General features: G+C 44.1%; 1 protein-coding gene across 2 annotated transcripts in view; it reads right to left on the reverse strand.

Annotated features, from left to right (window-relative positions):
• LOC114796967 (glypican-6-like) overlaps nt 1–25699 on the reverse strand; it is a 70192-nt gene that overhangs the window by 7086 nt on the left and 37407 nt on the right. Inside the window, exons 5-7 of one of the 2 annotated variants that reach the window (XM_028991530.1) lie at nt 23040–23170; nt 22011–22154; nt 21317–21346 (exon numbers count right to left, since the gene is read on the reverse strand). In XM_028991530.1, the coding sequence (XP_028847363.1) occupies nt 21317–21346; nt 22011–22154; nt 23040–23170 (305 nt within the window). The remainder of the gene's footprint in view (nt 1–21316; nt 21347–22010; nt 22155–23039; nt 23171–25699) is intronic. The other variant, XM_028991531.1, reaches the window with a different exon arrangement.

Below are 25699 nucleotides of genomic sequence, written 5' to 3' on the forward strand. Positions count from 1 at the left end.
CACTAATCCATGTTGGGAGGCAACGTCCCAGCCTTCATTTGGAGCCTCTGTCATGCTCGTGGCTGAGGGCAGTGTGTGCTGTGGCTGACTGGAACATGAAAGGGCCTGCACTGTTGGTGCCCCGCCGCTGTAGGCCGGGCCACCGCGTTTGATGTGATAATCCCGTCACATGGATGCCTTAGCATTTTAACTGCTCCGATGACTGCCACAGGCCCCACTCTTACCATGCAGTGTTCATGCATACACATACACACATCTTATGTACAGCACACACACCTCTCACCATGTCCCATGCCACGAAAATCTTTAATATGAACACCTTTCCCATTAAAACGTACAACCTCTGCACAGGGCTGAATTCCTCCAGATGATCTAAAAACAATACAGAGCGCCCCTCTACTCATTACGACTCATTACAATTCAATGTACGTAATTTCCCTAAAGATATGGGAATTAATATGAATCTACGGATATGAAAAAAAAAATCATAAATATTTAATGGCATACATTTCATACGTTTCAACAGCCTAAAGAAAGAATTACATGGAGGAGCTGTGCAAAAAAGAACAGTAAAAGTATCAGTATAGAATGTCCTGCGTAAAAATAATCATTAGGCAGCCAATGAAACAGGTCACGCTGAAGACCATAAATGTAGTTTGTCACGGCGGTGTGCAGACGAACATATCCACACGACTTTCACAAACAGGGGTTATATTACATTTACATTTAAATTTACAGCATTTATCAGACTCCCTTATCCAGAGCGACTTACAGTCAGTAGTTACAGGGACAGTCCCCCCCTGGAGACACTCAGGGTTAAGTGTCTTGCTCAGGGACACAATGGTAGTAAGTGGGGTTTGAACCTGGGTCTTCTGGTTCACAGGCGAGTGGGTTACCCACTAGGTTAATATGACTACAACCACTTAGGGGTAGTGGTGGCCTAGCGGTTAAGAAAGCGGCCCCAAAATCAGAAGGTTGCCGGTTCTAATCCCGAGCTGCCAAGGTACCACTGAGCAAAGCACCGTCCCCACACACTGCTCCCCGGGCACCTGTCATGGCTGCCCACTGCTCACCAAGGGTGATGGTTAAAAGTAGACACATTTTGTTTTTGTCACTGTGTGCTGTGCTGCAGTGTTTCACAATGACAATCACTTCACTTTCACATGGACAAAGAGAACAATAAAAAAAATAAAAAAAAGTCAAAAAACCTGGAGGAAAACACATTAACTCCACACACATAAGGTCTAAGCCAAGATTTAACCTTAGAGGGGTGAGGCCACATCACCAACATGCTGTATAGACTCTACATCTCTGGTCAGATATTGTACATGCAGCAATATGAACACTAGATGGAGCCACATTGCTAATACTTAAATTGGCATGTTTCTCTCTTCCAAGTCGCCATCATTCTATACCTAGAGATCAATTAAGATAGAATAAGAATTCTGGTATATTTATATAAAAAATCAGGTGTGTGTGTGTGTGTATATATATATGGTTTTATTTTATAATCCGTTATATATATATATATATATATATATATAAGAGGTGGGCATAGATTAATTATATATACACACACACACACATATATGGAATTAATCTAGATTAATCTATATTTTAGATAAATCTAGAGTTATCTAGATTAAAATGGCTCGTTTGAATTCTGCCGAAGGCATTCAGAATATGTGTGCTACCCAAATAATGACTAAAAGTAAGTATTTGAGAACGGGTTTCTCAAGCCAGGTGGCGTGTTAGACCAGGGGCTCATCTCCTGTTTCCAAAATGCATCACAAACTGCTTGAGAAAGCTGTTCTACTATGATAATTGGTGATGAAAATAAATTATGTTCAATAAGATGTACTTGTGTTTACCAACTGTTTATTCAGTTAAATAGCTGCATCCATGTTACCGCGTCACGTTTGATGTGGTCATTTCACAGTTCGAAGACTCGTTCTCGCCCCCTACAGTACAGTTCGGCTAGGTATACATCCACGCTAAAGTATCAAGGTGAAAGTCATCATAGTGTAGTGGTTCTTCTTCTGCGTTGTGTAACTTTTTGATTTCGTTTCTTGAACCACAAATGATGAGCTGACACCCAAGAGATTTGCTGTGCAAAGTGTATTCTGTACAAAAAGCAAGGTCACGTCACACATCGCGTCACACATCGCGTCTTTCTGCACCTCTCTCTAAAATATACATAATACATCAATTAAAATGAAAGAAATAACTTTTTGCACACAAACCCCACGCACCTCTCACAGCTCACGCCATGTGTCCAAGAGACCTGAACCGGGTCTCAAAAACAAAATAAAAGTCTTTAGGAAATAATAAACTAAAAGACACAAGAAAGAAGAAATATACTTATAAATCTAGTGTAACCATTTAACTCCGGCACAATAGCTTGCGTAGTATAGACCCAGCTCCCAACCCAACTTTGTGAATAGATTAACGGCGATATTTTTTTTATCGCCCGATAAGAGTCTCATGTTAACGCAGCATGTTAACGCCGATAAAGGCCCACCACTAATACATACATATATATATGTATCACTTGCTGTGGAGCATGAGTCAACAACCAGCCTGAAGGAAAGGAGCAGTAATGCTGGACTGTAAGGGGAAGTTTGTCCGGATGAATGTAGTTGCGTTGGTACGCTGCAGGGGAAACACAGTAAGCCACGGGAAGAAAGTTTCTCGCTGTCCTCCTGCATAATGTATGCAAAAAAGAAAGCATGGACGCCGCTCCTGTGAAGTGGTGACAGAGGGTGATGTGCTAAATGGTAATGGGGAAACGAAGGGAGACAGTGAGGGGGAGGGCGAGGGATGAAAGAATGCACATGACCTTGATGTTCCTCACATGCCACAGACAGACAATAGAAGCAACGGATTAAAATTTAATACTGGGACTCCGTCAGGTGGGTGGCATGGAGAAGAAAACCCAAGTGGCTTCGAGTCGTGCCTCACGCGACCTTCAAACATCCCCAACAGACACATGTCCTCCAGGCCCTGGGCCAGCAGGCCTGTAGGGTTGCAAGTCCTGCTACCTCACAGCTTTGCTGTACAGTTCATTGCATAGCAATCAGCCTGACAATTTCAGTAAAGAAAACTGTGTAAAAAAAAATTATATTTGACATTTGATTCAGCTAGAGAATTAAGATTTTTACATTTGATTTATGGCAATAAAAAGTGCAAATAAACCACGTCATCCCTATCAATCTGGCACCATTTACAGGCACCTTCTTTTTGTCTAGACACCGAATGCAAGACGACGCCACTTCTTCAGATGTATTTTGAAGAAGTTAAAAACTCTCTCTGATTCCAGTCAATACAGTAATATTACTTTTATGGAACAGCCAAATCTGCACCAACATGCAATACAATATCAGTATTTTGCCAGCGTTTATAGCAACTCATCAATAAATTGGATGAGGTAATTGACTACATTGTTTGCAATGCAATCTTTCTTTTAGACACATTATAGTGCAGAACAGCTTTAATAAAACATAAAAACACCGGCAGTTGCATTTAAACGTTCCATTATAGGCTAATCCCTTCAGCAAAGTTGGAAAGTCGGGTGAAAAGCAACAATAGAAGCAAAAAGCAGGCTGCTTCACAATGTCTCCCACCAGGCAGCTCCGACTTACGTTGCATTTATTTTGAAATATCTGTCTGAAGGAGGGATTATCAGTGGGAACCAGGAGGTCGACGTAACGGCTGTTACGCCGTAACGCCACAGAAAAGTGAAAAAGCATTTGGAGATGAATGGCAAATAAACTGCATTTCAGACATTTGCCCGCTGTTTCGTGTCATCGTTTATCTATATACTGGCGCTTGGCCCCTTTAGAAATTTTTAACATTCATTGATAACATTTTGTGGACTTATTGACACCTCATGGGATTTTTCACCTCGGTTTGGAGAAATTTTCATCCATTCCTCCATTCAGTAATGCTTCATCTCTGTGTTGGTGGTGGGTTTCCTCACATGAATTCCTCTCTCCAGGTCTTTCCGGAACATTTCTATTGCCGTGCTTCTGTTGAGATCCAGTTCATGGACCGATTTTGCAGATATAATTCAGAATACATTTTTCCAACAACGATGGACAGCAGTCCTGGCAGGATTGCAGTAAACCACGTTCCCACCACCACCGAGTTTCACAGATGGGATGAGGTTCTTCTGCTGAAATCCTGCAGTGTTACCGCTTCTAATTTACACCAAAAAGTGCTGCACATTTGTTTCTATACATCGTACACACCATGCAGAATTAACTTAATGTGTACGGTTTATTTTTTCTTTTGTCAGTGTGCCTTTAATGGAGGAATCTGAAAAACCTGTCTGCAGAAAAATCTCAGCGCACACTGGATAAACAACGCCGGATTCACGTAATGGAAAACAAAAATAATAATTCACTTTCTCTGATAAAGCCGGCAGTAACACGAATCTTTCCAGTTTCAGTTCGCTACATGCTCCTTGTCCATTCAATATTCTTTGCCTCCTGCTTCGCTTTGGTCTGTTGCCATCTAGCCTACCTTCTCTGCTTACCTGAAGCCGTTCCTCTTATTCCCCTGCTTTCTGTCTCCTTCTTCTTTCTTGTACTTTTTCCACTATCCTCCATTCATCTTCTCCTGTCAATACGCGCAGCACTTTGCTTCAGATCCTGCCACTCCAACCTATTTCTCGTAGTTTTCTCCACATCCATCTTTCTAGACGTTCAATCCTCTTTTCTTCTTCTGCTTTGAGGTTTGATGCTTCAGCTCTATATATTTCCATGCTCCAGATATAGCACCTTGCTAGCCTTGTTCTTCAGGAACGCTGTTTTGCCTTTGGGGTTTTTTGTGATTACATTCCCCCTATGTATTCCATCAACACTTTATTCCCGGATAGCTGAGATCATTTAAAATAGATAGTTTTGCTTAAACTTTTTTTTTTTGTTACTTTAATTTTTCTAATGTGATAGACGTGTCCTGTGCTACTTGTATCGAGTACGTCCTGTTGTCTTCAGATTCCATGTGGCCAGCCCTCCAGTATCTTATGAGCATTTCACTGTACAGATTGAAAGTGAAGTGATTGTCATTAGGGCTGCAACTAACGATTATTTTAATAATCTGTCGATTATTTTTTTGATTAATCATAGAATCGGATAACAAAAACAAAACAAGAAAAGCATTCATTTCCAACCCTTTATTCAAAAACAGAACTAAAATCAAACATGTTGCTCCTTGAGCTGTTATAGTAAAAAATAAAATAAAAATGGACTAACACAAAAAACATACACATGTATGCTTTACATCTGCCAAATATAGACCTTTTAAAAAAAAAAAATAAAGTGCCCCCTGAGCTGCCAGAACGATAAATAATTTATAAAAAAAATAAAGAACAATACAAATCAGAAAATTTAACAGGATTTGTTTGAATGTCAGAACTTATTCTCTACACTACACTGCAGATACACACACTCGCAGACACACACTCACAATCTCTCACACTGACACACACTGCAAAAAATGCTTTTCTAACTTAATAGTTTTGTCCTGATTTCAGTCCAAATCTCTAAAAAAATCTTAAAATCAAGATACATTTACTAGACACATGAAATAGCATAAGACATTATGTCTTGTTTTCTGATAAAACATCTAAAAATTAAGTGATTGTTTGTTTAAAACAAGCTAAATTATCTGCCAATGGGGTAAGAACACTAATCTTAATGAGATATAATCTCAAACAGACGTTTTAAGCATCACTTAATTTTCTCATGCCATTTTTCTTGTCTAGTAATCTTGATTTAAGATTTTTTAGATATTTTGACTGCTATATGTAGCTACATGACAACAGATAGACAAATGAATGGTCCAAAAAAGGCTAGTGAATAAAAACATGTCTTTAGTCTTTTAAAGCAAAGTAACTATAGCACCCCTGCTTTACTACTGTTATTAACGTGCTAACGCTAACTTGTCATGCCTGTCAAGCTGGATAACGAGTAAACACTAGCATCAGGGACATTACGTTCCTCACTTCAAAACGGAACTAAAGTAGGATTCTGTAGCGACTTACCCTGCTGCTGAACTCCCTTCTTCCTCCTCAAACACTCCAACATGTTTGCGTTTCAGGTGCTGGATCATTGCCGTGGTGCTCCCGTGCCGTGCCATGTTGCTTTTGCATATTTTCACGCAGATTCCTCTGCCTCCGCCATGTATCTTTCCTCTACCTCCGCTCATTTTTTATTTTTTTTTGCTCCGCGCTGTCTATGAGGCGGCAAACTCTGCTAGCGTCTGTGCGCGAGAGAGACCGAGTGTGTTCACTCCGCTCCGCGCTCAAATAAAGTTTTTTTAAAATAATCAAACGTCTCCGTGTCGCGCGACATAACGAATCGATTAGGAAATCCGTTGCCAACTCTTTTAGTAATTGATTTTTATCGATTCAATCGATTCGTTGTTGCAGCCCTAATTGTCATTGCGAAACACTGCAGCACAGCACATGGTGACACAACGAAATGTGCCCTCTGCATTTAATCATCACCCTTGGTGAGCAGTGGGCAGCCATGACAGGCGCCCAGGGAGCAATGTGTGGGGATGGTGCTGTGCTCGGTGGTACCTTGGCGGCTTGGGATTAGAACCGGCAACCTTCTGATTACGGGGCAGCTTCCTTAACCGCTAGGCCACAGGTTAAATATTGGTGGTCACCTTGCATAATTCCTTTTCTGGTTTTACAAGGATCTGTGCACACCAATAAAGCAGCGCTAGCATCAAAGCACTCAGGTGTCATTCATTCTTTCTCCATGTCAGTCAGCATCAAACATGTAGAAATAACTCCATCCTGACATCTTGGTGCTTTCAGTTAAAGTCTGTAGTACAAGACTGGCTCAACCCCACAGAGGGGCCAAAACCGCAACTTTCTTCAGATTTGACTGCATCCAGATCAGAAAGTCTTCACGGCCGAAAGACTCTGACTGTCTGGGAGTCTTTTAATAAAATATTCACCTGACAGCTCTGACTCTCCAACACACCCCTGACCACAACCGCGGTTCACTCGAGCACAACACACAGAAAATGCGGATACACATCAGAGTACGACCAAAGCGGAGTCAAGGACATTCTCATCTCACACATGTTAATTCAAAGAGCCAGACATTGGAAGGGCAGGAATATGCCGTAACGCTCTGTTATCTGATAATGGCAAAGTGAACAGGTCAAAATCGTGCGGTCAGTGGGGGCCATGGCAACACACAAAGCCCTCTTAACTCGAACTGAGCTCCTCTGCAAGGTCGGCAATCAAATCTCACCGAGACAAAAGAGTCTGGCAGCAGCTACGAGAGATAGCAGTACTTATGAAGTGGTTTGCAATATAATTGCTTAGAAAAATTATGATAGTGTCAAATTAAGCCTTTAATTCTGGTAACTGGTAAAAATGAAGGGATTGTGAAGTGATTGAGACACTGCAGCACAGCACACGGTGACACAATGAAATGTGTCCTCTGCTTTTAACCATCACCCTTGGTGAGCAGTGTGTGGGGACAGTGCTTTGCGCAGTGGCGACTTAGCGGCACCTTGGCGGTTCGAGATTTTCTGATTCCTTAGCTGCTAAGCCACCACTGCCCCCTGGTAAAAGAATATGAATGTATATTCAGTTGTATGAGCATTCAGTTTATCAGCTTCTTTTTATCACAGTCTAGAAGAGTAGCTTTTGGGGAGTAAAAGTCAATCTCATACCTTTGATGATGAGTAATCAACCCGAAAATATTTTAGCACAGGCCTATTTAACTAGGTTACTTTTATTCCTAATAAGAATTACATTTATTATTGACTGTCATCCCCTGCTGTCAAACACATCATGAGTAAAATGCATTCTACTAAACTGAAGACATCAAGACGAATAACTATAACTATAAAGTAAAAGTGATTGTCACTTGTGATACACAGCACACGGTGCACACCATTTGTCCTCTGCATTTAACCCATCACCCTGAGTGAGCAGTGGGCAGCCATGACAGCCTCCCGGGGTGCAGTGTGTGGGGACGGTGCTTTGCTCAGTGGCACCTCAGTGGCACCTCAGTGGCACCTTGGCAGATCTGGATTCGAACCGGCAACCTTCTGATTAGGGGCCGCTTCCTTAACCACTAGGCCACCACTGCCCCTGGTGGTGCAGAAACACACAGCTGAGACAAAAATATACTACTGGGCAGAGCCTGACTATCACTAGTTCAAAAACTTAACAACTATTAATTTGGGCCTGTCAGAATGACAGACCACTTACTATTGTTCTGGGGATACATTTTTGCCTCCCTGAGGCTAAACGCTGAAGCTAGCGACCCGAGTCCTACGATCTGACATATGGTGCCCCCGAGTCGGTGCCCCCAACAGGGGTTTGGACAAAAAAGGACATGTCTTTCATTCAAGGCTGCCACGCTAAGACCGTGAAGCACAGAAACAACGCACAATATGACATATTGTTTGTTTTGGTAGGTCGTACAGCCCACCCACAAATCGGGTTCAAAGTGTCAAAAGTACAGTTTACTACTGTGCAGAGGAAGGCGTTTTCAGCTCCCTGTGACCAGCCGTAAAAGCTAGAGACAAGGGAGTCGAGGCGAGGCCAAAGGGCTTGCCGAGACACACAATCTGACATATTGGATGTGTTGCTACCCCCAAGAGTTGTCAGGCAAACATAGAAAATAAGGAAACAAGCAAAAAGGCCATGTCGTGCATTAGTGGCTGCCACATTAAGACCTTGAAACACACAAAAAAGGGAGAGGTCAGGCCGAAGTCCAAAAAATTTGACTTTTTTTTTAGCATGCTAACATGCTAATTTTTAAACATGCTCCAAACAACTCCAAATTTAACGTGACGCACCTTGGCCACGCTCTGTTAGCATTTTTGATGTTAGCATGCTAACATTAACATGCTATCTTTTCAACATGTTCTGAACGTCGACAAATTTCACGTGACTGCCTGCTCCATCGTATACGTTAATAACACCGCCTGAGTTCACACCTGAGACCAGCTCAGGAGGTCTTGCCCGCGCTCCTATGAAAAACACCCGGACAGGCCCATCAAAATTTCCTCTGGAATTTTGGTTTCTAGTTTATATTTGATATTTTAAGATATTTAACAACAATAATTAGGCTGCGTTTATTAAATCCAAGGCTAGTAACTACTAAAGAGTAAAAGGTAGAGGTCGATGGGAGTGTTTAACTAGCAGAAGAAAGTGACATGGAGACGTGTGATGTGGTGAGGTGAAGTGTCGAGGCCTGGCAGGACGCGTTCTGCCACAAGGCCATTTAATCACTGCCGTCTCACCCCTTACAAACTCTTCCCTCTGGGCTCGGTGCGGCTATAAACAACTCTCCATCAGCGGCTCTCCATCTGTTCACACTCGTCCGCATATTTCACAGCTCCGCGACAATAAAATATCACAGCCACGCCATCCCAATTCACCCCCTAACACTTCTAGGAATATTCCAGATACACACAGATTTCATGTTCAGCTCTAAATAGACAAAATACAAAGCAGTTAAAAAAAAAAAAAATTAATACAAGCAACACCTGAACACACACACACACACACTTCAGTCCATGAATCAATGACATGAAGTTATTACGAATTCATTATTATTTGGCTTTGAATTGTAGTCATGAGTTTACGTATTTCACATTTTTTGTTTCCAGCCATCTGTCAATCAGCCAATCGGCTGACAGCATTGGCCAGTGGGACTTTTGGACCGAAGCGATTGCATATAGAATGCAAAAATGGATTTATACTTCCGCATCACTGCATAACTGCACAGGCTGCATGAAGAAGGGCAAAGCGGACTGACAAAAAAAGAAGAAATGGTCCTGTTGCTGCCGCTCGAGATCCTTGTTTACAGTCTGAATGTACAGGTAAGAACAGATGGCAGAGTCATGCGCGAGAAGCTGGTGACATGTCTTCCCGTTCCAGTGATGACACGGCATTTTCAGACCCCTCATTCCTGTTGCCACTGCATTCAAATGGCCGGCTGTGATGAGAATCGCTAATGAAAGTACTTTCGGAAAGAAAGAGAGAAGAAGAAGAAAAAAGACCTGACGCACATTTGGGAGACTACGGTGCTATAAATACCCCATAATCTGCGGTAAATCCGAATGATCTGCTGGTGGCCAGTGGTTATGGTCTAGGCGCAGGATAAAGCGTTTGGCCGACATGTCCGCCCTTGGAGTCTCGCAGCAACAGGTGTGGCCAAATCCCCTCAAATTTCCACCTCAGCCCAGAGACCTGACTGCAGTAAGCCTGCTGGCGTAGAGCCCGCTGCTCTATCACGGACCGTCTTAAGGAAGGCCGGGGCCTGTCACTAAAATAATACCCCTCACTCCAGAGTGCTAAAACTTTGCTGGTCGGGAACCAAGTACACATAATGCCACGAGAAATGGGCGGAGCAAGGAAATCACAAGAAGACTGCTAAAGAAAACGTTTGTTCTATATAAAATAAATGAATGCTTTGAGTATGCTCTTCACTTTCACGGGACACTTTCTTCCAAGTGAGATTAATCCATCCAAGGAAAACAGCGCAAAATTGAAATGCAAGATTTATATGAAATGTTGCCCACGTATTTCAGTAAACTATTTGTAAAGCAACGTATGCCATTTTCTGGGGTTCTGACACAAGGTTAGTTGAGAGGAGTTTATGGTAAAAAGCCCATGTCAACCATACATGTTCAATATTTTAGAAAAGGTAGGAATGAACGTTACCAGTGTTGACTCCAGCCTCCTGTTGTTTAGAGGCATGAGCCTGTAAGATCTCACGGCCTGTCAGTGTAACATTGCACAGTGGAGACAACTTCCTTTTCCAAGAGAGGCAGATGTTCAGGAGACTTACAGCGAAGATGACGGCTCCTAGTGTCATGTCGGAACTAAGCAGGAGGGAGCTGGCTTAAAGGTCCAGACCTGTCTAAAATCTTCCCAAAACAGTCACAGCCGTTATATAACGTAACCCCACCACAACACTGTCAGATTATATTACAAAATAAACATATTGGGTCAATAAAGTTCTCCATTCACATGTCCTCAAATGACCTGAATAACCCATTGTCTTGCTGAGCAGGGTGAGAAAGAGAAAAATTACAAAAAGGGGTGTTTTAATAGTCAAAAAGAAACTAGGCACAATGGCCAAACAAGCATGTAACAGAAACTCCTAAACATGCAGCATATGTGAAAAACATTAATGCAAGACAACGTCTGTGTCCTGCATGTGCATTTGTATAGGCAAACCAAGCCGTGGTGAGTGGGCGGGCCCAGTGTGATCCTCAGCACCCGGAAGTGGGAAGACCTGTGGGTGAGTGTGTGGGAGGAGGAGCAGGACGAAGCTGAAGTCAGTGGTGAAGATGTGTGGGAGGGTGGCACGGAGTTCTCATCCCCCATTGCAGACGTGCTGAGGTGCAAGGAGCTCTGCGCCATCCTCAGTCACGCCCAGGTTGAGAGGGACGACGGCAACGAAGATGACGGCAACGGTGCTATGCAGGTTGGGGCTCCTCCTGAAGAGGGGAAGGTGGGCAGGGAAGCAACAGGCCTGGATCCTCATGCAGCCGGTGAGGAGGGCAGCCAGGCACGGGCCAGTGCCACAGAGTCCCCAGTGTGGCAAGACTGTCCAGCTGGGACTGCCATGAAGAGGGGCTGTTTGTCCCAACGGGGCTGAGCTGGGAGGGGTCCCTTGACACCCCTCCAGCAGACATATGCAGGGAGAGGGCCAGCATGTCTCTCGCTCTGCTGGAGGCAGGGACATGCAGTGGCAGAGGCTGCACATGTTCCCAAGGTCCAGCCGTGCGGTACAGTGAAAAATCTCTGGCTGCGCCAGGACCGCCTCCCTGCGTGGGGAGGAGGGCTGGAGACAGAAAAAGGGACATGCGGTGGCAGGGTATCAATCCTGTGGTACGAGTATCTGTCCACGGGTGGTCCTTGGAGTACTGGAACATCCAGCAGAGACGTGCAGGGGCAGGGCCTCAACACGCTCAGACGGCACCCCCTGAGGATCGTCTCCCTGGGGGCAGCAGGGTGCGATGCAGACAGCGTCGAGGGGGACATACAATGGTAACTCCCTGCGGTATGGTCACAGGTCTCGAGGCGGTCTGGAACTGCCTCCTTGTCAGATGCAGGGAGGGACGCAGGATGCGTCACAAGGGAGGTGCAGTGTCGGGGACTGTCATTGCCCTGTCTCTTGTGTACAGGTTGCCTGAGGGGCCGGAGCCGCTGCCATGCATAAAGAAGGTAAAGGATCCGGGTCCTCCGCTGCCAGGAAGGACCAGCAATGCTGGCAGTGCCGGAGCCCTATGGTTGCTGCCGTTGTTCCTCTCCTCCGCCTACGAGCGGTGACCCTGGGGATGTGGGGTGTGGGGGTGTCCTGTGACGATCAGGGGCCACTTCGTCCAGTCGGACGTTCACAGCTGGGAGCCATGGGTCTCATGAAAAAACCTGATTTGCTGATCAATCAGGGCACCATAAAGCAGGAGAGGAAGGCGCTGGATGCTGCATTAACGTGTTCCTGGAGACATCTTGTGTTTTGTTTTCGATCTGGCCATCGCCACACGCCTGCGGGTTCGGTTAAGTTCTCCCTTTGTTCCTGTTTTTGGCCTTCGTGCTGTTTCTTCGCCGTTCAGCCCTCAGTCGTGACAGTCACGTTACAACATCATTTTCTAACACTAGGGTATTGCTACTAAAATTAAATGAAACATCAGTTTCATATTTATGTCTCGTTTTTCTGTAAATCACAGAAATCAATAAATCACTTTGTTCACCATGAAAGTTTACATGTATAATATACCTTACATGTATGATATCTATGCGTGTATCTCACTTTTTAGTTATATTCTAACCGTATACTGTTCTTCCATATTTTCATATTTTGGAATATTCTAAAATATTAAGAATTCCCTTAACACTTTTTTATAGTTTTATTTTTTATTTTGTCATATTTTTATAATTTTATTTGATCTAAATTTTAACAGCATTTTGTTGTTCATAGCGGACCAAGAACCAAAAGTCACATAAAATAATTAAAACAGGGGAACACCAACAGCAGTAATCGAGACGCCGTTTTAAGAAAAAGAAAAACATGCACAGACTTTACTTCCCTAATCTCTTGTGATAACCGTGTTCCAGAACTTAGGCATGTTGAAAACAGAGAGCTGGCTCATCACTCTCCTCCTCGTCCTCCGGGAGACAAATGAGACCAGCGCTTATAGATCTAACGGGACGCGGCGTTTCACAAGCATCCCTGATATACTCGGGCCGTAACCCGTTAAAAGCATTGATGAAAAAGAGCTGAGCTTTAAATAACGAATGAGTTTGTTGATGCCGGTGGTTCTCCGAACTACCATGAGCATACAGTTAGGCAACATATTTCATTACTGCAGCCTTAATTTATCAAACGCAGCTCCCACGGTGCTGAAGAAAATGACAGAATGTTGATGAAATGGTAGCAAGTTTTTCTCCTTCGGCTGCCGCGGTGATTTGCCCTGGGCGATGACTGCAGAAGTTGTTGAAAGAGCAGATGATTAAAGGGATGCAGCACGCTGCTCTGAAGAACAGGGCAATCACCAGCAGGCCGTTCTCCCAGCCGCCCGATCTCCGGAGGAGCGCCGGGACCAGTGCATAATGGGGCCAAAGCACCTCATTAATGTATTGACAGATATGGAGTGTAGCGGCGCTTTAATAGCAAGGCCATTTGTTGGTGAGAGAGCTGAGTGAGCAAGAGATCAGGCAGACGTCATTCCCAGACAGAAGGACGGCGTCCCACGGCTGCCGGTATGTTGCCACCACTTGTTAATATCTGATTAAAGGAGATAAACAAGCTGCTCATGCTCACAAAGCATGCCACATAAGATGTGTTGATGTAAGATGTGTTGACCACAGAGTGAAAGTGAAGTGAAATGTGTCCTCTGCTTTTAACCATCACCCATGGTGCAGTGGGTGCAGTGTGTGGGAACAGTGCTCAGTGGCACCTTGGCGGATCGGGATTCGAACCTTCTGATTACCGGGCTGCCTCCTTACCTGCTTGGCCACCACTGCCCCACAGAGTGATGCAGGATCACTGGTTTGGAGCCACGACCAGCAGTATTAGGGCACACCTAATGTCTGTTATTGAGTATGGTTTAGCAGTTCTTTTCAGCATTTAATGCAAGATTTGTGTTTTTTATTTTATTTTGTTTCGCTCAGTTACAGAGTGAGAAAAGGAAAGGGAAAGTTTACATACCCCGATGCATTTGAATACTTGAATTTCCAGTGTTCTAGACCATAATTAGCTTAGTTGAACTGTGGATTGTTCACAGTTATAATTAGTAAAGGCCAGATGATGCAGACAATGTAGAAATTCTCACACATCAAATCAACAGCCATGGGCTCCTCTCAGTATTGCCCTCACTTTCTGAAAAGACAAAACAGCAGAAGGATAGAAGAAGACAGCGATACAGGAATGGTAAAGAGTAAAATTCAAATGGAGGTCTGAAAGTTGTTGCCAGGTCCTGGAACGGCACTATTTGGATTTTCGATCATGACATTCATCCAGTCTTGGTAAATGGTATGATGATTGCTAAGAAATGCATTTTAAAACCGTTTATGAAAACGTGGTACCCGATACAAGAATTTATGAAGGTGTGGTGTGGGCTGGGCTGTAGTTTGTCTGTTCTGTCATTCATTTGAACAAGTTAATGAAAAAGATGGAGGTCTGGAAGAACCGTTTGATAATTGGAAAGGCAAATAAAAAAAACATCTATGGGACACAAAACTATCAGACTATGACACCTGAACAGCGGTATATGCGATGACCTTCATGATAACAGAAGTGAACCTGATGCACTATGGACACTCGTCCAGTGGAATTATGAGGTCGGAACAGAACTTGTGCAAAGGCTTGTGAGGAACGAACATGGTGCCAAACACCAGGAAAAGAATATCAACAATTAAGAATGGGGGCAGGTCAATCAGGATTTGCGATTGTGCTGAAGTTGGTGGGGAACGTTTCACAGGTAGAGGGAAGAATGGATTCAAATAAACATAAAAAATATGATGAAAAGAGGTCGCCAAACCATACCATAACGGATCAGTTTTAAAACATCAACAAGGCTGACCAAAGTGCTGTACAATACAAGCAGGCATAAAAAAGTAGGCCAATTAATGTAACTAAAGCAAAAATAAAATAATAATACTGGTAGGTAAAACCTACCAGTCAAACCTAGGATGAATGTTACAAAATTACGGCCTGCATGATCTCTTAGCTTCTACAAAAAGCCTTAACAAGCTGTAATAGTCAGGTGTTAGCAGGTAACACATTTTGCTGCTCTTATCTTGTACTGTCCACTTGACAATGTAAATTTCCCACTTGTGGGACTAATAAAGGATTATGTTATCTTAACTTTCAGATACAAGCCTTTTTTTTATATATTTATCCATGTAAATGAGGCAAACTGTCATCTTCAACTTTATGCTTTATGGTAATATTAAGTGTGATGCCATGTTGGGTAAAGAACGAGGCACAGGTGCATGACATGGTGGACAAAAAAGTGAGATTATTAAGAAATTAACCAGCTTGTGGTTCAAAATGGGTTGAACACACAAAACAAAGCAATTTAGACACATCAAAGCAAATTAGACACATATGGGCCAGACCATGACAAGGGAGTGAGGTGAAGCAGTAACATTTAACAGGTGCATCGGTTATTAGGACCCGTCTGTGACCTGGTGCCACCTGGTGGCCCAGGGACACTGTGACTTCACAGTAAGAGACTGTCTGGCACGTAGCTGTTGGGCGCATTCGCAGACATGGAATTAGAACTTAAGACCGTCTGCGCTGTGTGCAAAGGAGGGGCTGCAAAGTCACCGGGAACGGAGGGTTGCAGCTGGGATCCGGAGCGGGTGCTTTTGCCCGTGGCTGCCGTGGGACAGGTGTGAAGAATTATGTGTGATGAAGTTAAGACAGGGAATGCGCTGGAGACAGAAGTCACTGCCGTGCCTGGATCATTGCCGTGAATACTGTCCAATAAAGTTGAGGCTGAGAGAATGGTCGCAGGGCAGGCAGGGGTCAAGGCCCAGAAATTCCATCTGACCAGTGGAACCTGCCAGGAGAGGGGTCAAGGAGACCTCAATCTGACAGTGAGGGATAATCCGAGAGATCCAGGGATAAACACAGGTTCATGCACGTGAAACGATCCAGTAAGGGTGGTAGTAGCCTAGTGGGTAACACACTGGCCTATGAACCAGAAGACCCAGGTTCAAATCCCACTTACTACCATTGTGTCCCTGAGCAAGACACTTAACCCCAAGTTGCTCCAGGGGGGGACTGTCCTTGTAAATACTGATTGTAAGTCGCTCTGGATAAGGGCGTCTGATAAATGCCATAAATGTAAATGTAAGTAACAGCAGTAGCAAGTCTCCATGAAAAATGAGCATGGCTTGCCACTGCTTTTATTTCTTGTTCTTCATGGTTCTTGCAGACGCCGCTTGGTCGTGTTCGCCCCCCTCTGATGTGGCGGTGTGGTTCGCGCTGTGACAGAGACATCTTGGTTTTTTTGGTAATAATAAGAGACATTTAAAATGTTTGCTTGCCCACTGTACAAACACAAAAGGCACCAATGTAAAAGTTATGGGAATTCATAATATTCATATGAGGAATACATTTTTTTTAGGTGATACACTGCATGAAAAGTCTGGCCATTGACCAGAAAATGCAGGTAACATTGTAAGGATTGTAGGGTGGTAGTAGCCTAGTGGGTAACACACTCACCTATGAACCAGAAGACCCAGGTTCAAATCCCACTTACTGCCATTGTGTCTCTGAGCAAGACACTTAACCCTGAGTGTCTCCAGGGGGGGGACTGTCCCTGTAACTACGGATTGTAAGTCGCTCTGGATAAGGGCATCTGATAAATCTTGTAAATGTAAATGTTAATGTAAGGATCCAAAGACAAGGTGTGCACTGTAAATCTAGCAGTCACGGCAAGTTCCGGAAATGCACATGCAAACATCTCAATCCAGTGGCCGTTCATCACTGACAACATGGCTCCAGCATGAGCAGCGCTGTAACTGACAGCACTCATCTCCTTAACCCCACTTTCCAAACCGGGCGCAAGGAAAAAAAAACTCAAAAATGTGGTCGCCATGACAACACAGAGCCATACCACCGCCACTGTTGTTTTGTAGTACCCATAATAGTTGCCCATTTTTCTGAACATCTGTTTACAGCTAACAGCTCTGCTCTCACATACTTCACTGCCTGAGATCTTCAATCAGCGATGCAGAAAATAAACTTTATATATTTGCAAATGTAAATAAATAGAAGTATAAATGCAACTCTTAATGTTTTTACATGTTTGCCTTGGTGTGGTTTTGCTTCCAGTTATAATTATGCTCAAGGAATCTGCAGCAGCTAGCATTACATAATGGCCTGGCTCGAGCAAAGATAAATAAATGCTGGCGCTATGAAAATGGCTGTACTTTAATGAAGCTGTGCCAAAGAACAAAAAGCAAGAGAGAGAGAGAGAGAGAGAGAGTGCGAGAAAAAAAGAGAGGCAGCCGTTATAATTAATACGCCCCAGCACAAGTACACTGAAAACACAAATAGAAGAAGAATACCAAAAAAAAAAAAAAGAAGTAAAAGATGCAGCGTTTAAGACAGACAGACAAGAACCCAGATAATACAAAAGGCAGAAGAGCATCTGGATCCAGTTTCTCACACGAGGCACCACATTTGCCCAGAAACCATGAGCTCAGCTGGCCAAATGCAATCAACTGGCAGCCACAATTAATCCCCACGTACATAAGCCATTTAGGACCGGACACGTGCAGGCGCATGAGTTTATGGACATGGACCCATGCGTATCAGGTGGCTGCGTTCTATGCTAATTTGCGAACGGTGCAAATCTACTCGAGCCTAGATTTCTTTGGTGGAAAAATACAGAGTTGATCAAAGCTGATGAATCTAATAAATATAGAAATACAAAAGCAGAGTAAGAAAGTGTAACAATTTGTCATGTGTCTCATGGGGGAATATTTCGGAGGTGCTACATGCATTCACATTGGGGGTGTTCCCAAATGTTAAATTCACAGATTTACTAATGCTTGAATAATATGACATGTTTGTGATGACCACTGTTGGCATTTTATGTCATTTTCTACTAGGTGTAATTTAAAGTTAACATTGCAGTCAGCAGTGAAAAAAGAGGCAGAACTAACCACCAGTTTGCAGATGTTCACACATGCTTTTTAATCTTTTTTTGGTCATGTTATCTCAAGATCACAACTTATATTTCTTGCTATCGCATCATAACCGATATTGAAATTAACTTTAAGATTACGAGTAAAAAGGTAGTAATCTGAAGATAACAAGACAAGAAAAAAAAGATTAAAATAAGAACTTCTAGGATCTTCTGTACAAATGACATTGAGGGTGACATTATATTAAAGCCCTTTCCAGACCGGTGCTTTGTCTTTACCTTGTCTCATCACTCCCTGATTTCCTTTATCGATTCTCTAAATCTATCCCTGCAGTGTGCAGCCCTTGTCTGTCCCCATGCCATTCCCACCCAGGTCACATGTGCATGTCTGTCTGCTCTCCTCTGTGTTTCACCTTTATGTTGACCCCCATGCCGCTTTGTTTTGTTTACTATTAAATCCCCATTCGTTTCTGCAGACAAGAGGCTTATGCCCCCCACTGGACACATTATTACACCACAAGCAGTGAAAGAAGATTGACAGCACCTTTCAAAGCCATCAGTGGTCAGCAGCAGCATCCTGGACAAATGCAGGCGCTGGATCCCACCACATCCTGTGTCCAGACAGACGTGCCTGCCAGCCACACCAGTGCCGAGAGTGCCACAGCTACCCCGAAGTTTTTTCTGGGGGGCGCAGGCCAGGTTTGTGGCTTCTTCTGAGGGGGGGTAGGGGGGCTGGGAAGTGACAGGGCTGGTCCCCCAGGTAGCCAGGGTGGAGTGCAGGCCAGGCTCAGGCCTGGGACAGCCTACACGGGACAGAGTGCCACTGAGTCCCCAGGGTGGCAGCTGGGCCAGTCGGGACGTGCAGGGAGACGGCCTGCTGGGTCCCAATGGACGCAGACTGGGCGGAGTCCCGTGAAGCCCCTGTACCTCCAACGGAGACGGCATGGAGACGGGGCGATTATTGAGTCCTGATAAATCCAGGCTGAAACCAGTTAGGCTGGATTGGTCAGGACTCCATGAGAACAGGCAGTGGCAGCTGTGTTGATGTGGGTCTGTACTCCTGTCCCCTTTGCGTTTGTTTTCAGTTCCTGTCTTTATGACACACACCTTCGGGTTGGTTTAAAGTCTTTCTATTTCTGTCCCTCGAGCCGTGTTATTTTGTGTTTATTAAAACAATGTCCTGCTTCTGTGCTTCCTTCCCCCCACAACCCCGAGTTGTGACATTAATAGAGCATTATCTTATCTTTCCTTATTTCAATTTCTATCCACATTAGGGCATCAGCATGTTAAGTATAAACCAAAAAAACAAACAAATTCATCTACTGCCATACTGACAATCTCATCAACCTCTAGCATCCCATCAGGCATTCTACTGACAGGAAACTAAGGGATGACAGCTCATTCATGATAAGGTCTCATGTCCATGATCACGGCGGAGGCTTCCGATGGTGCTGCAGGATATAAGAGGGGTGGAGCAGATTCTTTAGGAACTCCCACTGGCACCCGGAGATGGTGAGCACACCCATGCTGTGATCACAGGCACCTCATGCGTTTATGTCACACACTCTGCGACTAATGAGAAATCAAAGCTGTTTGGCAGAACGGGGGAAAGCCTCCTTTGTCAGCTGCGCTTAAGGCGCATTTGGAGAAGTGGGAGTGTGATCATCCAGACAGGTGAGCAAGCAGGATAGAAGCATGGCAAATACGTGTTAGATAACCAGCATGGTGTGGACATGTGAAGAGGAGAGAGCGAGAAGGCAGAAGGATCATTACAGAAATCAGAAGTAGCTAATTAAACGTGGCTGCTCCTGGCAGAGCTACTTTGGGAATACGGGATAATTTTCTTGTGGTTCATATAAAAATATCTTGCTGAATGACAGTGCTCTTATCTAATAATAAACCAGAGATCAAAATACAAATCAAGAAAAAATAACTAATTTTGGTGGCTTTTATCGTGAAAATGCTTTAGGTGGCCCTTGTATGGATCACAGACTAATTTCATAACAGTTTCTCATAAATTAAAATCAAATGCTTGAATATTAGTGTGAAGTATTATTATTGTTATTATTTTTGTCCAACGACAAATTTTATTGCCAATGACTAGTATTTTTGACCAGCATCTGCCACCTACAAATGAACTATTCCTTATTTACTACTACAAATACATTTTATTATTTGTATTTGTAGTAGTGATGTCATTACTATTAATTCCAGGTCACTTATTAATTGCATATTATCCAATGACCAAATTTAACTTCAATGCATATATAAAACTATGAAAGAGTCCGTCTCAGACGCCCACACTTGTCTACATTTGTTTCAATCACAATTAAATGATGGGAAAATGTGTAATTAATTACTTTTTGAATTGATTAACAGCCTTACTGTAAATACAAATAGTAAATGTATGCATTAATTAGTTATTCCTAAAAAATCGGAAGAAGAGATTATCTTGTCATTTTAAACATGAACAACCCTGCAGACTCTGACAGTAAATTAAAGGAAACTTTAGGTTTCTCAAAATTTGTTTTAATTTTCCACCTTCATGTGAGTAGAATTCCACATGTTAGCAAACAAAACATAGCCTAACTGCAAAATAATTTATTGTTTATGCGTAAAATATTAAAATGAATAAATTAATTGCCACGATAAATGAGTTCATTTTGACAGCCCTAATTTTTAGGAGAGTTAAGCGAATAGGTGCACGCCTCCATATAGAAGGCTCCCTGTTTTGTACCATTTATGAATTAAGTCCTTTCCTGCAGGCTCCTGAGTGCACCAGCCTCGACCTCCTCACTGCATGGTGCCCTGCCATCCAGGACCCGACTCCATTAGTGAATTTTCGCTACAGAAGCCTCTGCATTTGATAAACATGTCGATGGTTTTCAGCCCATTGAACATTTCGCTGCTATCAAAACAGGACGTCCAGAAAAGAACGAAGAAAAAAAATCAATCTTGTTATCCGTAATGGTGAACCATCGTGGCACTCAAGTTTCAAACTCTTCAAACTCAAACTGTGGACGTCTGGTAAGATGATAAAGCATTATTTATTCCGTGCATTCGGAACCACATAACAGACAAGAAGACAGGATTGGGGTCTCTGAGGGGGAAAAAGAGAATGGCTGAAGTCAAATGTGAAACTGACAGAGCTTACACTGTGTTGCATTGTCCTCCAGACAATCCTCTGGCAGGCAGCGTTAAAAAAGAGAGAAGGAGAGAGAGACAGACAGGGAGGTTTTAATGAAAATGTATTTGCACAGCAGAGAACACTGGCTGCTTAATTAAGCCTCAGAAGGAACACAGACAGAATAAGAACTCATAATTGGACAGATAATTCATATTAAATCCTCCGGACGAAGGAGCGGCGTCCAGATGGATCCCATTCCCCAGCGTTGTCTCATCATCTCTAGAGATGTTTATCGAGAACTACCCAAAACTGATATCAAGGAGGAGGAGAAAAAGAGGTTAAAAAGAGAAAGGTACGGTAAGGTATCTCCTCACCGGCCCCTGAGATAATCCTTAATGAGAAATGTCCCTCATCTGAATTGGACTGTCAGCTACACGTCCCGTTCTAAGATCACCATCAGATTGGTAGAGGTCACCGCGCCGTGACCTCATCTGAGTTCGGAAGAGAATCGGAAGGCGCCGCGCTGATTTTTGCAATGCTAGTGAGTCTCAAGCCAGGAGCGATGACAACTTTGCACTTTCCGCTGCCAATCCGTCAACGAACACAAATCTGACCAGGAGACAGAGGTGAGGCATTCATTTCGGCCACTGAAGGGGGAAAGAAGGGGGTTCAATCAGCGGTGCCAGAGCCCGGAGAAGACGAATGGTGTTCCCTCCCTTACCAGTCGGTCCAGGCTGGTGCCGGCCGCGGTGGTGCGACGCTCGTCCGGGCCGTACGGCCTGAAGCGGCCGCTGAACGCGTCCGAGATGCCGCGGGCAGGCCTGGCCATTCCTGAGGCTTTGGGCTGACCGCATCCTTGAAAGACCTGCAATTACAGAAGATAAACGTGTCCGAGCGTCGTTCTGCGCGGAAAGGCTGGAATTACATGAAAACTGAGAATGACGACAACGACGTGCGTTCCAGTGTGCAAGAACAACACAATGGCAACTAAGGGTCAACGTAAAGCCAAGTGAACCGTAGCTGTGATTCTTCGGGGATCGCGACCGACCGTATGTAATTTTGCGGCTTCAAATTACGCGCCGCGCTCCGTCCGCAGGCAGAATTACCGAGAGGCCAACCGGCGGGTCCAATTATAACCTGACCTCAGCCAGAATTCCCCATGTAATACCCCTCCTCTCCTTGAGTATCTACAATTTGTGGTGGGCAAAAAAAAAAATGCAGCGCTGTTAAGCCAAGGTTCTCGCAATTATATCTGGCACGGTGGCTTCCAGGCCCTGCACTGATTAAAAAATGCCAAAAAAAGGTGCCACAGGTGCCTCCTTTAAATCTCAAACCTTCTCCATGATGAGAACCTCACACATGATTTTCAGATCCCAACTACTCTCTACTCTGGTCATGTGTGGGCGGAGCTTACGCATTCTCCCAGTGTTGGTGAGGGTTTCCTCCGGGTTCTCCTATTTCCCACCCCTCGTCCAAAGGCATGTACACTAGGTGAATATGTGAAGTGTGTGTGTGTGTGACCTCCAGTGGGCTGGTGCCCAACCCTGTGCCCAGTGTCCCAGGATGGGCACCGACAGACACGAGCAACATCATTCCTACTATTTACCAAAGTATGTGGATAAGGACCAGCCCGTCCTGTCACATGATATGTCATCTGCTGGTGGATGGATTGGTAAGAATGTTCTGAACTGTGTTCTGTAACTTATCTAGTGCAAAAAATAAGAAAAGACGAGGTGATGGTTGCACCTACTCTGTGGGAGATCTGCACGCTGTTGTCCTGCATGTTCATGATGGCTTCAGAGATCTTGACATCAATTGGCTCCATGACGGACTCGATGTTGAAGGGTCCCTCAAGCCTGTCCGTCACAAGCAACATGGCATCTGTCAAAATACGGTCGGTTGTACAGTGAGGGCAGATCGGGAGGGAGAGGCGATATATTCGGCACAGCAGGCGCTCTGTACGCTCTGTAACGGGACAATTGTCTGTCTGGAGAACAGATCCATTTGGGCCACTGTCACACACAACTTTCAGTCCAACTGGCAGCCAATCAGAAGCTCTTGACGTGTAGGAATCGCCGATATTCCAAACTCAGTCTACCCCTGAGCAGAATATAGAAGCAGATGGCTTCTATATTCTTATACATTTATTCCACGATATAGTTTTTCAGCTGTTAGTGGACCTGTGAGTACCTGTTAGTGTATCTTTATGTGTTTCATTGAGGTGTAGAAAAAGCTTTTGAGATTGACTGGTTAAAAAACATGTAAATCCTGTGTGGCCACAAACACACATACCTGGAATGGATCCTGTAGGTCAACGCAGGCACGACTGTTGAAAGAAACGAGTATCGCCGGTGGTTCACTTTAATATCTTTTTTAAAAAAAAGTAAGTGCTTTTCCATTTCCCACCAATTACCTCTAGCTGTTAGAAGAACCCTAGGCAAGTACACTCTAATGAAGAGAGCAAACATCTGACCTGGCTTTCAACGATCTGCCTGCCAGAAAAAATGGTTCACCTGTTAGAGAAAACTATGTGAAAACTATGTGATGAGCCGTCTAGCAGAGACTACAGTTACATTCTGAATACTGAACTCATTCACTATGAGACAATATTCAAAATGATGCTGTTTGCATCATCATATTCCAGAATATTCCATGCAATTCACAGAGTTCCACCTCAGAAAGTGAAAGTGATCGTCATTGTGAAACTCTGCAGCACAGCACACGGTGCACACATTGAAATGTGTCCTCTGCTTTTTAACCGTCACCCTTGGTGGGCAGTGGGCAGCCATGACAGGCTCACGGAGAGAAGTGTGTGGGGACGGTGCTTCGCTCAGTGGCACCTTGGCGGTTCGGGATTACGGGACCGCTTCCTTACCAGTTAGACCACCACTGATGAGGCCAAGGACCAACCACAAGACCCCCAAAAAACAATAGTGTTGTATTATTATTCCGTGTAGTATTTTCAAATATTTCAAATATTATGTACATGGCAATAAACGCAGGACGAAACTATTTTGCGCTGCTTGTCCGTCTACTATTCTTAAAGTCTTCATGAGAAATATGAGATGATGGATACACATCTGATGTAAGGACTGGTGGGAGAGAGTCGTTTAAGACTGAATCCACTGATGCCGAATGAAGTTCCTATTCTGAAGCTGTGCTCCATGGTGGACAAAGTCCAGAGTCATTGTGCCCCAGGAAATGCTGGAGGAAAAAAAACGTTTATGGAGAATATAGCCATTCCTTCGTATTCTGTGTAATTCTTATTCCAAATATGATCATGAAAGAAAATGTATAAAAAATTGCTGACCAGAATATCGTCTAATCCGGGTTAAGCTCAGACTATTGCTGTCCATGTAAACACAGTGAAACTACATATTCCATTATGCTCAGGGTAAAATCGACCAATCCAGTCCACAAATGCTGCCTGCAGAGCTCACCAGGGGGAAAAAGTGCAAATGGAAGCAGTGCAGCACCGACTTGGCCACGATCTGACATGCAGTCCCCAGCCAAAGAATTCAGTTTTAGGGGGGTAAAAAAAAAAGGGGGGGGGATGTTATCAGATGGCACCACGGCGCATCAGACTTTAAACGCCACGGCTACTCGCAGATAAAGAGTAGGGCGGGTGGCAAAAAAAAAAAAAAAGAGTTTAAAGAAAGTAAAGGAAAAAAGAGGTTGCGAAAAAGAGAGCGAGAGAAAGAGAAATGTGTCAGGAAAGCTGTTGGTTGGGAGGAGGGGGGGTTGACAGTGTTTAGGCACAGGGACACACTCTGCAGTCACAGCGGGGACACTCTGTCCCCAAGCACAGCAGAGGGACTTAGCAGCGTAGAATGAATTGCTCTCATTTTAGGCCGCGGCGGCGAGTCTCCTCCGCTGTGTATCCGTCTCGTGTGGGCCGTACTTCACTCCCCAACCCTGTCCGCCACAGATAGGCCCACATCCAGCATGACAAAATCTGGTTATCAACGGTTAACACCATGCAAATCGGCTCATTTCACCCCTTTCTCTTCCTCCAAAGCTGCTACAAATTACAAGGGCAGGCAATTTAAAAAAAAAAAAAAAGTCTCTAATACAGAGACGCTAATGAATGGTGGGATTGGCCGGGAGTGTGCAGTAAATGCACAATCTACTTGTGTTTTCTTTTATTAAGGGCAAAGAGTTCTCATCGCTCTCGGCTCGTCGAAACGCTTTCCTGCTGAAGTGCCGGCTTGGTGACAGAGACAAATAAGACAACACAAAAGGCCAATATATTGGTCTTTGCTTTTGACTGTAATCTCCTGGGTGAAAAATGGCCCTGGTGTAATTTGGATTCTGTGCAGTGTGGCTCATCTGTGGCTCACTCTGGAAACTAATGGTGCAATGTGACCGTGTCAAAATGTATGTGCACCGACAGGGGAAAAAAAAATAAAA

The sequence above is a fragment of the Denticeps clupeoides genome, chromosome 9, assembly GCF_900700375.1.
Source record: "Denticeps clupeoides chromosome 9, fDenClu1.1, whole genome shotgun sequence".
In the NCBI taxonomy this organism is placed as follows: Eukaryota; Metazoa; Chordata; class Actinopteri; order Clupeiformes; family Denticipitidae; genus Denticeps; species Denticeps clupeoides.